Raw genomic sequence first — 13,675 nt, forward strand, 5'->3', positions numbered from 1 at the left:
TTTTCTCCTGAAGTGCAAGAAGTTAAATATTTATCCCAAGTTTGTGAAATGGAAGAACATTGACACCCTGCCTAAAACATCCCGGAACAAATACCATCGACTCCTCCTGAACGATTTAATCAAAGATAAGAACGAGCACTTGAACAACCTCACCAAAAAATCGGGCGATCTATACACTGTTCTCTTTAACTCGACAACTTGGATGAAAGCCCATTTCATCTCCTTTTCTATTAACGACTTTTAGAAACTGAAATGTCTAAAGTTAAAGAACGGCACTCCATGAAAATGGATAATTTACTTGCAACAAAAAGCGCTATTGATGGTCTTGAAGAAAACCCGAACAACGTTATTCTAAACCTCACCAGCCAAAATCTTTCCCCCGAGCAGATTGAAGTTTTGAAACTTGGTCTCCGACATGGCTTTGCTACCTGACCTAATGAACTTGAAATGCTGTCAGTTGCAGAAGATATTTGGGATCAGATTGCCAGACTGAACCAATTCAAAGATGGAAACTATGTTAGAGATAAGTTAAAAAACTCACTACGCTCCTTTACGTATAATTACTTAGATTTGGATTTAGAACAATTCCATATCGATAGTAAACGTATTCGTATACTCAAAAAACTCAATAGTGATTACGCCATTCTGAAGCCTGACAAAGGCAATGGAGTTGTCTTGTTTAACCGCTCTGATTATGTCAACTCTCTTAATTCTCTGATCGAAAATCCCTGTAAATTTAAGCGTATTTCAAGCGACCTTACTTCTAGTAGACTCTCCACTCTACAGTCCTATCTATGCACACTTCTAAAACGGGGTGAGATCAATGAAACCGAACATACTTTCTTGCGACCTACTCACGCGCACTTTGCCAGAGCACATGGACTACCTAAAACGCACAAACAATTTGACACATTACCTAAGTTACGACCAATAATTGACACCACAAACACACCACACTACAACGTAGGCAAATTCATTGCAAACCTTTTGAATCCACTCACCCTAAATAAATTTTTATTACAAGACTCTTTCGATGCTAATGATGCTATTAAATCTATACCTAAAGATCTATTTTCCCAAGGTTATAAGTTTGTCTCTTTTGATGTTGAATCCCTTTTCACAAACGTGCCTTTGCGTAAAACCATCAACATTGCACTAGATCGCATTTACAAACAAAATATTATTAATACCACACTCCGAAAATCAACACTCAATAAAAATTTTTTTTGATTATGCACCAAAACTATATTTTCTTGCAGCGGTATTTTTTATGAACAACTTGACGGGGTTTCCATGGGGTCTTCTCTCGGTCCCGTCTTAGCTAATATAATTCTCACTGAGTTTGAAAACATTATTGTCACTGATTTGATCAACTCAGGTGTTCTTAAGTTTTACCGACGTTATGTTGATGATACCCTTGTTCTTATGCGACATTCTGACATTCCTCGTGTTCTTGCCAAATTTAATAGTTTTGATAAAAATCTTAAATTTACTTTTAATGATTTTTCTGACTCACATGTCTACTTTCTAGACCTCAAAATAACCAATAATGACATTTATATATTCCGTAAAACAACTCATACTGGCCAGTTTACACATTTTTCAAGTTTCGAACCTTTCAACCGCAAAACTACTTGGATCAATTCCCTATTTTTTTCGTGCATTTAAGATTTGTTCTAACCAAACACTATTCAAAAAACAAATTCAAACACTCCAGTCTTTTATGTCATGGAATGGTTTCCCTCTTACAGTCCGGAAATTCTTGATTCATAAACTCAAAACCAAAATCATAGCTAAAAATAACCCCCCTAAACAAAATACTGAGAATGACCTTCGTAAAATTTTCATTAGAATACCATATCTAGGCAAACAGGGTGAACGTTTGGTTTTCAATCTTCTTCGTAAAATTCGCCGTAGCTTAAAAATTCCCATCAAACCTATAGTTGTATATGAAACAAAAAAGACATCAATTTTTTGTCCCAAAAAGGACAAAATTCCGGAACTCTCTAAAGCCAATGTTATATATGAACTTAAATGTCCAGGCTGTGGTCATACATACATAGGCAAAACTGAACGAAACCTACACACAAGATTAACCCAACATGCCACTAATTACAATAATTCTAGTGCTATCACACAACATTTACTCATTTGTCCAGACGCCAACTACATCTCACACCTTTTCTCACTTCCTGACGTTGATTCCGATCCGATCTCACACGCGTGCCACTTAATCCTTGTAATTTGATTCCAAGTAACACCAAAATCTTATATCGCTGTAAAAATAATAATCCTAATCAACTTCTCATCTTAGAAGCACTTTTGATAAAACGCAATATGCCACAACTTAATAGTGGTCTTAAAGCTTGTAAGAAACTATCTCTATTTTAATGTAAGTATACTGCCTGATTGTTTAGTCTTATAGTTCTCTAATTACATAACTGTCATTTCCGCTTGTAAATATATACAAGCAGCCTGCATTGTAAACCATAAGTCTGATGATGTCTTTGGAATAAAGACGAAATATTACACCATCTTTTGTTTCAAACTCTTGTAATATCTTGAATATCAAGAAAACGAGATGTCCCTCTTCGGAATTTGTTTTATTTTGTATTATTTGAAATTGTCTGCTTGTCCTGGTTATAAGTTTACTTCCGAGTCAACAATGTTTGCAAGATAATATACAAATTGACTGTATCACCAATTTTGGCACCCCAGGCCACGTAATTTTGTTAGTATTTCCTTAACTTGGTAGGATTATATTGCTCATTGTTAACAATTCTGTTCAGCACATTTAATATACACGACAAGTTTTTTAAAATAGGCATGCTTCGACATCTCATGATGCCATCTTCAGTATAAGTAAAATAATAAATGATTCAAGGTGTATATAAAGTAATATGATACATAAATTACAACAATAAAAAGGAAATAAGATAAATTAATGGGGAGTGTCCGAGCGTGTTATAAACTAAATATTGTAGTGAATTTATAACTTCTGTTCAGATTAATACTGACCAATGTATGTTCAATTCTTGAACGGAGAGCTTTATCAAGTGGCAAGTATTTCTTGGCCATCATATTACACGTAAGTACTTAATTTAAAACAAAAATCATTTGTCATGCTCAAACAGTTGTACTACATGAAACATTGGCTCTATGACTATAAGGTCACTATTGAGAGATTTTACATATTTATTGTCTACTTGTAATAACCCATTAAATGTAGTTTTGTCCACCATGCGGTCAATGAAATATTCGTGCCGTAAATAACAGAAAACAAATTGCTTTCTCTCAGAGTGATCGCCTGGATGCAAAGCAGAAACCGTTAATAAAGCAATATTACTGCTAGTGTTATAAAATGTATTTTTGTCCACCATGCGGTCAATGAAATATTCGTGCCGTAAATAACGGAAAACACATTGCTTTCTCTTAGAGTTGATCGCCTGGATGCAAAGCAGAAACCGTTAATAAAGCAATATTACTGCTAGTGTTATTAAATGTATTTTTGTAAACCATGCGGTCAATGAAATATTCGTGCCGTAAATAACGAAAAACACATTGCTTTCTCTTAGAGTTGATCGCCTGGATGCAAAGCAGAAATCGTTAATAAAGCAATATTACTGCTAGTGTTATTAAATGTATTTTTGTAAACCATGCGGTCAATGAAATATTCGTGCCGTAAATAACAGAAAACAAATTGCTTTCTCTCATAGTTGATCGCCTGGATGCAAAGCAGAAACCGTTAATAAAGCAATATTACTGCTAGTGTTATTAAATGTATTTTTGTAAACCATGCGGTCAATAATAACATGAAAGCACATTGCTTTTCTATCCGACTGGATCGCTTCATGCAAATCAGTAGCTGTTAATAAAGCCATACTATTTCTAGTATTAGGTATTCTTCGCAAATTCTTTTTCTGTTCCTTTGTTAAATAAAAGTTACAAAAAACTCTTAGAATGATCGTTTATGTTCATGAAGTTCAAAAAAACATGCGTGCGTAAATTTTACCGGACGGATAAGATGCCAAATCCATATGGCCAAATCCAATTGTTCACCAGTACATAGGTCACGTTAAAAGACTGGGTCGAGTGAAATGGAATTCATGAACAGTGTGCTGCCTCGCTGACGTTCAGCAGCAATAAGTTAGTATATTTGAATTTTGATAAATGAAATTACGCTCATTCTGGGTTACTTTTTATGATTAGCAACTCGCTCACCTGAGGAAAAGAAAGCGATCCGATCATAAGCAGTAAAAAACTCGGCTAGCACTTCGAAACATTTTTCAAGCAATGTTGTTGGGAGTTACTACTTGCGCATGCGTTACGATTAATAAAATCGACTCTCTAAAGAAATTAACAGTAAATTGGTAAAAATTTTGCATTTTTGGAAGCAAGAACTTGGGATGTCTTCTTAAGACCTTAGATATAGCCACATGCCTGTAAGGTTCATTTTATAAAAATAACAAAAAATTATAATTTAGCTCCCTTAACAATGCAAAAATAAAGTAAACATTAAAATATGCGACGAAACCTCTCGTTGCTTCTTGCGTTGTTGGAAGTTTTGGGAAGAGCCAACACCGCATGTCTTTTTGTAAGATTTGTACTGAACATTCGGATTTGTACTGAACCAATTCACTTTTCAATGCTGTAGCTAACCACGAAATTTGTGAAGCCAATATTCATATCTACATTTCGTAAATGAATAATGTTAATGATATAAAATTTACATAGTTTAGCAGGACCAAAACTTGCAGGCTGGCTACGCTACAGATTTTTAAAGTAAATTTTAAAGAAAAACAAAATGCTTACAAGTCTGAAAACCACAGACTGATATCTTTTGGTTAGCTTATGACTGACATTTGGTTTTAATATAGGCAAATAAATTATTTCGATAGGAAGTAATCAATCATCACTGATCACTTTTAACCATTGGCCGGTAACCATTGAACTGAAAAAATGGAGGGCCCCTTCCAGCCAAAAGTTAAATAATTTCAACCATTTCCAATCTTCCACGCACGGCCAAAAGAAAGTTCATTTTCAACGTTAATCCAGATTCTTGTAATTATCTACATACTAGTTGTCAACTTTTAAACTCCCCACCAAGTCCCCCTTTCCTGTTAGCTGTTACAGATACTCAAAAGGGACCTTTTATCATTTTTTCCAAATAATCTTTGCAGCGACAAATTCAGTGTACAACATATGTTTCAGTCGCATTTATAAACTTTAAGATATAATCTTACAGAAACCGGAAGATTTATTCACGAATTCAATGATTTTTTCAGTAAAGCTGTGTTAGAATTCATATAACCCATTAAAAACGATTTGCAACCTACGCTGGCAATAGAGTCTTTGCATGTGACGCATTGATGTGACGTCAAAGCAGCCATGTTGACGGAATACATCAAAGTATGTGGGATTGTGCGTCCTTCCTTGAATTGAATCATGCCATCAGCCCTCAAGCCACTCACATGATTCACCTATAGCTTTCACTTAATGCTTTCAACATGCGTTTACATTTCGAACAAAAATCCACTGACGACATTTGGTAATTCATGAAATCGTGAGAGGGCATTGGATAGAGATATCAAAATCTAATGAAATTTGGCCCCTTAAAATTTCGCCAAGGTTTAATGAATACTGCAAAGTATATCTTACCACGCCGTTTGAGAAACCGACAGAATCTTTTGATTTCGAGCGGCTCATATCATATGTATTTCCGTTAAGTATATCCGCGTTCACAGACCTTAAAAACAACCAATTTCTTGTATATATAGTCTAATTACCCTTCTTCGTATGATTTTTTTGAAGATTAAGCCATTTATTTAATACACGGTGTGTACCAAAAAATTTATCATATGAATATAAAAATATCGAAAATCAAATAGGAATTATGGGAACACCATATGTTTTTCAGCATCTTTCAAACACAATTGAATTAGGTTATTTTCTTAATGGTAAACGAAAACGTAAGTCTATTAAATGATTCAAAGAATAAATGTAAAAGTTCAAATTAAAACAAAATTGCATTAATTTTTCATCTCAACGTGAAAGGGTCGAGATTATTTTGATCACCTTGTGTGCTTATAATTGTCTTAATTGTTAATCCCATTGCGTGGATCAAAAAAATTAATTCACGATGTGCTTTGCTTTTGAAAGGTTGTGTAAACCTTTAGCCTGCTTTAATACCAATTCAATTTTCACCAAATATAACAAAAAATGATATATTTGGGATATGCTGCTGGCAAATGGGCATTTAAATTAGTGCGTGCCTGTATTTTGTGTTGTTGCTGAAAGATTGTTACTCGACAATGATCGAATGCATTTCATATTTCAGTTAGTTAGATGAAGTGAATATTGTTCACAATAAGTGAGTTAAAGCGTCGTTTTCTTTTTCCGAGCACATGTCTTAAATCGTTAGACCAAAAAATAGTAGGTTTTCCAGTTTATGTTGGCTCATTTCTGAGCATGGAATGATCAAATCAGAGCTAGCAATGACCATTTATATCATCACGTATGTTAAAGAAAAAAATCATTATCCTAAAAATGGAAAAAGTAGATTATGCCAAAGATGTTGAAACATGTCATTTTTTCAAGAAATGAATGTCGTTTTTTACTAGGCTGCGTTTACACTATATCGGATACGCTTGTCTGCGAAAAATGAAAAAAAATGCGGCTCTTTTCAAAATTCCAGAAAGTTTGGATAATTTTTGGAAATGCAATTAGCAAATATCGTCTAAGTGCCATTATGAGATCATTATCGATGATGGAATTTAAAAGCAATTCTTAAATATTAGGAGCACATACCTAAATCGTAATCCAATATTTCTTTATTTCCGAGAATATGTCTACACCTTTCAGCTGGAAGTGAAAAACACGCAGGAAAGCATTAATAAGTGGTAGTGCGCCACACTATTGTCACTTTATTTGATCAACACCACCAGTGGTTGGTTTTGAAAAACGCTTGGTTATCTGAAAGGTCGTCGGCAGGATTGTAAAATCATTATCGCCAGCATTAACTACTTATTGAGGTAAGGCTTAGAAAACGCCATAGTGAATGTACAGTAGTTTTTCGCTACATACAGCGTGCCACGACAAATCAATTAAAATAGAAATTGTTTTTTGAGGGTGTTTCAAAACTATGAACCAAATATCATTTACGTAACTTTTTATAATCATGCACTAGATAAAAAAACTTTACATAGCGTTTTTGTCAACATTGTTCGAAAAAAGCAATAAAATGCTAGAGCTCAAAATCTTAGATCTCCTTTATGTTATATGCCATGTTACAAGTAATACAATGGAGTCAAATTTAAAAGAGTATAAAACAAATTACCTATGCTAACACACAATGTTACTCGGATCATAAATTATTCGACTTTCAATTCTCTATAGATATAATGATGAACATAACTTTGATGATTCAAATGTTTGTCCAGTCGATTTTAATCTTGCTTTTCACTCATGAGGTCCAATCTATACAAATAAGAAAAAATTGCTCCAATACACAGCAAATAAAAGGTACGTAGAGATATCAAAGTAAATTGTTGACGAATTTGTATTATTTGTTGATATAGCTTTTACCCTTTTCTTTCTTCTTTTTAAAGCCCGCGTTTTTTTTGTGTTGATGTATTATGCGCACTGCATACGTCTTCTTCCGTCACACCGCCCACATATTGAAATTATATCCAAAAATAATGCATTATTAAACCATTCATTTAATCTTTTCGTCCTTTCATATGATAAAACAATGTAAGGCAAAGTTTCATTTCCATTGGACATTTATATAATGTTCATGATGCTTGTAGATATACTTGTCACAATCTGTTTTGTCGCTCAAATGTAATAACCACAATAACTGCATTTAAAAATATTTTTAATGCATTGCTTTCTTTGTAAATGTCATCCTATTATTTCAAAATTACTTCCTTATCAACTCGGAATATGGAAATTGATATGTCTGTGGTTTAGTATAATTTCAATGCGACACGCATACCACCATCAGTGATCGTCATATAAACAAAACTTTGACGTTACTTAAATAGTCTTGTATCTTGTTTTTCTTCCAATCACCTTCACGTCGCTTTGTAATATGAACTTCAAGGATAGAATGTTTCTGCCCTTTAAGCACTCAGCTAAATAATGTACAGTGACGTATGAGGAAATTCCAATTTATACTTAGGTCATTGGAGATCAAGTCCTCATTATTATAATCATTATAATGATTGTTTTTGTTTGTTTTGTTTATGGCATAATCCATATTTTGTTTTTGTTGTTTTTACATACCAGTGTTCATTTTAATTTTTCGAACTAAGCTGGTAAAACTTTTTTGTATACATAAATTTGTGTTTGTGATTTATTCCGAGACAGCACATCATGCAAAATTTCAATGAATTGATCGCCCTTCGTTGATCAGCTATATGTGGTCCATTTTAGCTTCACGAGAAATGGACCAAATAATCGTATTTATTAATTTATTAATTTGTGAACCGTGACTTGCGAATTATGTGAAAACAAATCTACATTACTTTTAATCTATATTCCTTTATTGAGAGTACGCATCCAAAGATTCCTCCACATAAATAAATATAATTCTACTTCATTGACAGTATATAGATCCGTAACTCGTAATTTGATTCCACATAAATTTGTTTTAACTAATAAGAATCTCTACAGTAAATTTTTTAGAGGGGAGGGAGGGAGGAGTTCCCTTCCCATCACTTTATACACTCGTACTTCCCTCTAGTTACTTGCATCCTCATACTTCTTCATACTTGATAAACAAAAAAAACCATTCATTTCATGATTTGACAATGGCAACGATGGATAGCAGGAAATATTGAACATAAGGGTATCACAAAATGCAAACGATCAATTTAGAAAAAGTTTGTGACCCTCCTGCTCAAGTGCAATCCTCGTTTATTTTTCTATTCCTTGCAGCTCCTCCAGTTGAATTGAGATACATGCTGAATTATAATTTGCACATAATATGGCTGGAAAATGCAACAATTGGCTACAATTATACACCTCAAGTCTGCTGCTTAATATCTGACCCGTCCCTTCCTAATGGTTGTCCAAAAACCTGTCCATATTTCATCGACGTAAAATCTTGTGTGAGCCACTCTGCTGTGCAGATTGGAACTTATCGACGATGCATTGTGCGAGTTTCAGAACTTTTTCGATATGGAATTCGCCTAATTAGACGCAATGTATGTAATATGACTGGCCAAACAGTATATATAAAGCCACAATTGAGAAGTAAGTAAAATATAAGTGAAAGTAATTATAATAGGTTAGCATAGTCTTTGAAACTTACAGTTATGACGTCATGACATCGTTGGTTTCAATTGGGACTTTAAACTTGTAAACCAAACATGATGTTCCCTTCTCGCAATGTTTTTTTTACTGAGTTTTTATTTATATTTAATGCTTTAGTAGCTTATCCGAACTCAGTTTCAAGACTTGCAGTCGAAAGAATAGCTAATGGCTTGATCATAGAATGGGCAAAACCTGATCGATTCATTACTTATTGGTACTTACTCTCGTGTAAAGAGAAAAGTGTGGTAAGTTTGTTAAGTAAAAGATCTTGAATTATTTTGCTTTAGTTAATAGTATTATTTTTGTAATAAATAAATTTTTAATTATACAATTCTTCCTGTTGATTTGTCGAAAAATTTTGTCTATGATTTTACATTGTCATGTATTTTTTCACATACATGTCATAAAGTTTAGTTATTTGTAAAATGGTATTTAGAATTCCAATTCAAAAGGAAGAGACGTAAAGGTGTATTTTTGCTGTGTTCGGGCTTATATTCCTCCATACAATCAATCAAGTTCATACTTTTCAGAGGTTTGCACCGACAGTAAACCTGCAAAAGGTACTGTTTTCCAAAATATACTGCACTTCGCATGAACACAGCAATTAGCATGAACTGCGGTAAGTTCATGCTAATTGCTTGTTCTCAATAAGAGATCAAGGTAAATAAAATATCTAGTGTGCTGGTGAATATCACGCTTAGCATTACTAAAGATTTTTATGGCTTGTGACTGATAATTTCATAAAAATTACATTAGTTTGATTATTGCTACGCATTGGAATCCACTGTCAACACTTTTCAGAATATTTCACCACATGTTGAATTTTCTTTTTAGAGTTGTCTGTCAATGTTAGATGTGACAAGTCTCATACGTGTGTAAATGCAACCGTAAATGAATTAATATCATTTAGTGGAAGGTTTAAAGTAGTAAGTACTAATATACTCACGTATCAGAGATCAGTGCTGCTGCTGATTTAGCTTTTAGACAATATATATTTATAAGTAAATTAATCAAAGATCTTCTGCTGCTGATTGAACTTTTAGAAAATAGACGTTAAAAACCTTAATGAAAACAACGTCTCTATAACGTAAAATATTGTTTATTATAAATTTTATGGAGGAGGAAACAATTTCTCTGCGTCTAGTGGTGGTGACAATTGACAAATGCCATTTACGTTTTTTCTTTGTAGGTTGATGATTCAAAATGGCCCAATTTGCCACCTTTAATACGTGTGAGGGTGAGGAAATTTTGAAATTAACAAAGGATTTATCCATTCAGAATAATTCAACGTTGGGGGTGGAAACTTCTTCAAAACAATTGTCATAATAAAATATTACATTCCATTTCCTTCATTCTATCTTAGACAACTTAATTTTCCTTTCTCATTGCTAATTATGAAAAACAATTTTTATCAGTGATAGCCTATATCATTACCATTTATTAACAGTTGTCTGCATGTTTACTTACTTGCTTGATTTTGCCTATTTTCATTGTTCAATCAATGGCAAAAATCACGCATTTCCAAACAAACAAAAAATGAAAATATTAAAACAATATACTATAACACATATATATAACACGTAATATTATGACAATATTTTGAACTGGTTACAGTTGATTAATGCACGAAATTAGTTTGTATTGGATTACTCTTTGCCATATTTAACTATCAGTAATGACGATATATAATGCTGAGAATAATGCAATATCATTAGAAATATATATGTGGAAAATATGTCGATTTTATGTTTTTGAATGTGAAGTCAAAGAAATTTTATAGTTTTCCTGTTGCAATGAAGAATGTTATATACACATTTCTTTATATCTTTGTCTATTTTATTCTCTCTACCTTGACTGGCAAATTTTACAAATTAACGAAAATTACGATTTTAGTAAAATAATTGCAATTAACGAATATCAACAAATGATTCTTACCTCTTGACGAAACCAATAGACATCTGGATAATGCATGTGAATAAAATTTTACAGAAATAAAGTTGCAAAAGGAAAAAATTTCATCAGCTGCTATAAAAAGATAAATTTTTGTCAAATTTCAAACCAGATTCTCATTAAGGTGAATTTGAAGTTATTGACGATTCGTGATATTCCCATTTCCCTTACGCTCATAATTCTTCTGTTTGCTTGTTTGCGTAGGAATTCCCACTTAGATATAACCCTTTTCTTGGTCAAAAATTGTTCTCCAATGATCCAATCCTCTAACTCTGAGACGATGTGTTTTTCAACGAAATCAACTGGTTTGATTACTTTTGTGTTTAACCAATGAAAGATAATGCCTGTTTTTTACAAATGTATGTCCTACAAGTTCCTAGCTTATATCGCAATCTTTCTCAGGCAGATAGCTTACTTTTGAAAAGTCAGTTTAAAAACTTGACTGGCGAAGAGTTGAAGACAGACTGACAGAAAAAGATTGAGTTTAGAGTTGTTGGAGTAATAAACAAGTAAATTAGTTGTGATCAACAACCTACAAAATATTATTGATTCTAAACAACATTTTTATTTGTATTACTTGTTAAAAATCACTCTAGCCTACCAAGACATTAGGTTATTAAATTTCATTGTCGCAAGTCGCAAGTCCTAACGATAGCTTGACCGTAGCATGACATTCTTAAATTTTGACACGGGGTGGCAACTGTTGTATGCTATTTTTGATGAAATATCTTATTCGTCATTATTCGTCATCAGTTATTTAGCGTTTGAATTTTCTAAATTTGCGAAATCATGAAGCCATTTAATAGAAGTTGTGGCAAGAGATTTGTTAGGCGGAAAGCGAATTAGTTTTCAATATGAACATGACAGCCCAACATATGAACATAAGACTTTTTTAAAAAGAGTCATTTCGAAGACAAAATAGAAAAGTTAAAAACGAAATTAAAAAATCGTCAGCGGACTCCATTCGCAGATTCACAATACTCACACTCAAATCATATGCTCATCATATGATCATATGACTCAAATGCACTCACAGCTATTTTCTTGACCAGCGTGCGATATACGATTTGGGAGACTTACTTCATGTTACCTAATTTGCTTGAAGAAATCTGCAGTGACTGCACACACGACACACGTGTGTTTCTAGCAATCGAACTGTAGAATAACGATAAAAATATAGAATTCGAAATGTCTTCATTGGAAAACCAGTTAAAAAGATTGAGAATACCTGACAGTAGCTCTTTGGAGACAGCAACAAAATTTAAAAAACGAACTTCCTTTTTGTTTGATCCTAAAGAGGCTTCGGACATTGACAACGAAACAATATTCGCTCTTGCTCAAAATGGTTTAGAAGAATTGAAGCTAGTGGATTCAAAATTTGAGGCATATGAAGCACTGCTTTTCAATGAATCGTCAAAGAATCTTGACCGAGGTTTGCAATCGCAACAAGTGAACGATAAACTTGGCAGTTATATAAAAGATTATCTATTATTTCTGTCACCTTATATTCTCCTTAAACCGTCTCAGAAAACGCTTGAGTGGTTGATTCGACGTTATCAAGTACATCTTTATAATGTGGATGATATGTTGGCGTGTGTATTTCCATATCACCAGTCTAATTTGTTTGCTCGTGTTGTTCAATTGTTAAACATAACAAATACAAAATGGTCATGGCTTTCCCCTGTTCAAAAGTCAGGCAGCCCTTTACCACATAGTACCATTATTCAACATTGCATTTCAAACCATGCATTCTTGTCTTTTTTGTCTGGAATACTGTTCTACATTGAAGGAAAAAACAAAAAAGGATATTCGGGGCTTAAAACTTTTTCAGCATTTTATGCATCGACTGTTGTTGGTGTTGTTGATTGTATTGATAGGATTTCTGAAGACATTCTGAGCTCATTGTTATCCCAGATTATTTATTGTTTGAAGTCACATATGTCAGATCTCAAGGCTACAGCATATATGATTATTGGGCAGTTGACAACGAAATGTGTTATGGAGTTGAATGTTGTTGAGTCTTTGCTAAAAACAATGTGTAAGGTATGTTCCACTTATTTTCATTCAATTTTTATATTTTTTTCCAATAAATTGAAATCTGATATGTGTGAATGAAACTAACGCACAATTTGAAGAATATGAAATTTTATGAAAACAGTTCTATAAACTTCAGCCCCAAAAATAAACTTTTCAGTTTTTCACTCTGTTTTCATCGGAATAACTAAGTAATATCACAAGAGAAATGCTTTTGTTGAATGAAATTGGTAACATTATGTGTCTTTCATTTATAGAACAGCTTGGTAGAACTTGCTGAATCATTACTGATGTGTATTAATTGTTTGTGTGCAAGTTATAATCTGTCTAAGTTTCCTAAAGTGTAAGTGAAAGAATCTTCTTTCTTTGAAAT

The 13,675-nt window shown here is 33.1% G+C and overlaps 1 protein-coding gene and 1 long non-coding RNA gene across 3 annotated transcripts; one reads left to right on the plus strand and one right to left on the minus strand.

Moving 5' to 3' along the window:
• Nucleotides 1–2,913: 2,913 nt before the first annotated feature.
• Nucleotides 2,914–11,140, plus strand: LOC124442285. Its single transcript, XM_046992785.1, has 8 exons — nucleotides 2,914–3,088; nucleotides 6,862–7,031; nucleotides 7,396–7,521; nucleotides 8,941–9,258; nucleotides 9,436–9,563; nucleotides 9,755–9,878; nucleotides 10,153–10,244; nucleotides 10,508–11,140. Exons 3-8 carry the CDS (start codon nucleotides 7,401–7,403, stop codon nucleotides 10,568–10,570), a joined length of 846 nt encoding a protein of 281 aa, XP_046848741.1. The 5' UTR covers nucleotides 2,914–3,088; nucleotides 6,862–7,031; nucleotides 7,396–7,400; the 3' UTR covers nucleotides 10,571–11,140.
• Nucleotides 4,364–8,114, minus strand: LOC124442294. 2 transcript variants are annotated; one of them, XR_006947204.1, is made up of 4 exons: nucleotides 7,585–8,081; nucleotides 7,337–7,476; nucleotides 6,808–6,861; nucleotides 4,364–4,688 (listed from the first exon to the last, which is right to left on the minus strand). It is a non-coding gene; the product is annotated as an uncharacterized LOC124442294 (long non-coding RNA). The 2 variants fall into 2 exon arrangements; XR_006947201.1 differs by lacking the exons at nucleotides 4,364–4,688; nucleotides 6,808–6,861 and having other exon boundaries at nucleotides 7,154–7,476; nucleotides 7,585–8,114.
• Nucleotides 11,141–13,675: the final 2,535 nt, after the last annotated feature.

This window comes from Xenia sp. Carnegie-2017, unplaced genomic scaffold (genome assembly GCF_021976095.1).
Source record: "Xenia sp. Carnegie-2017 unplaced genomic scaffold, XeniaSp_v1 HiC_scaffold_1, whole genome shotgun sequence".
Lineage (NCBI taxonomy): Eukaryota > Metazoa > Cnidaria > Anthozoa > Malacalcyonacea > Xeniidae > Xenia > Xenia sp. Carnegie-2017.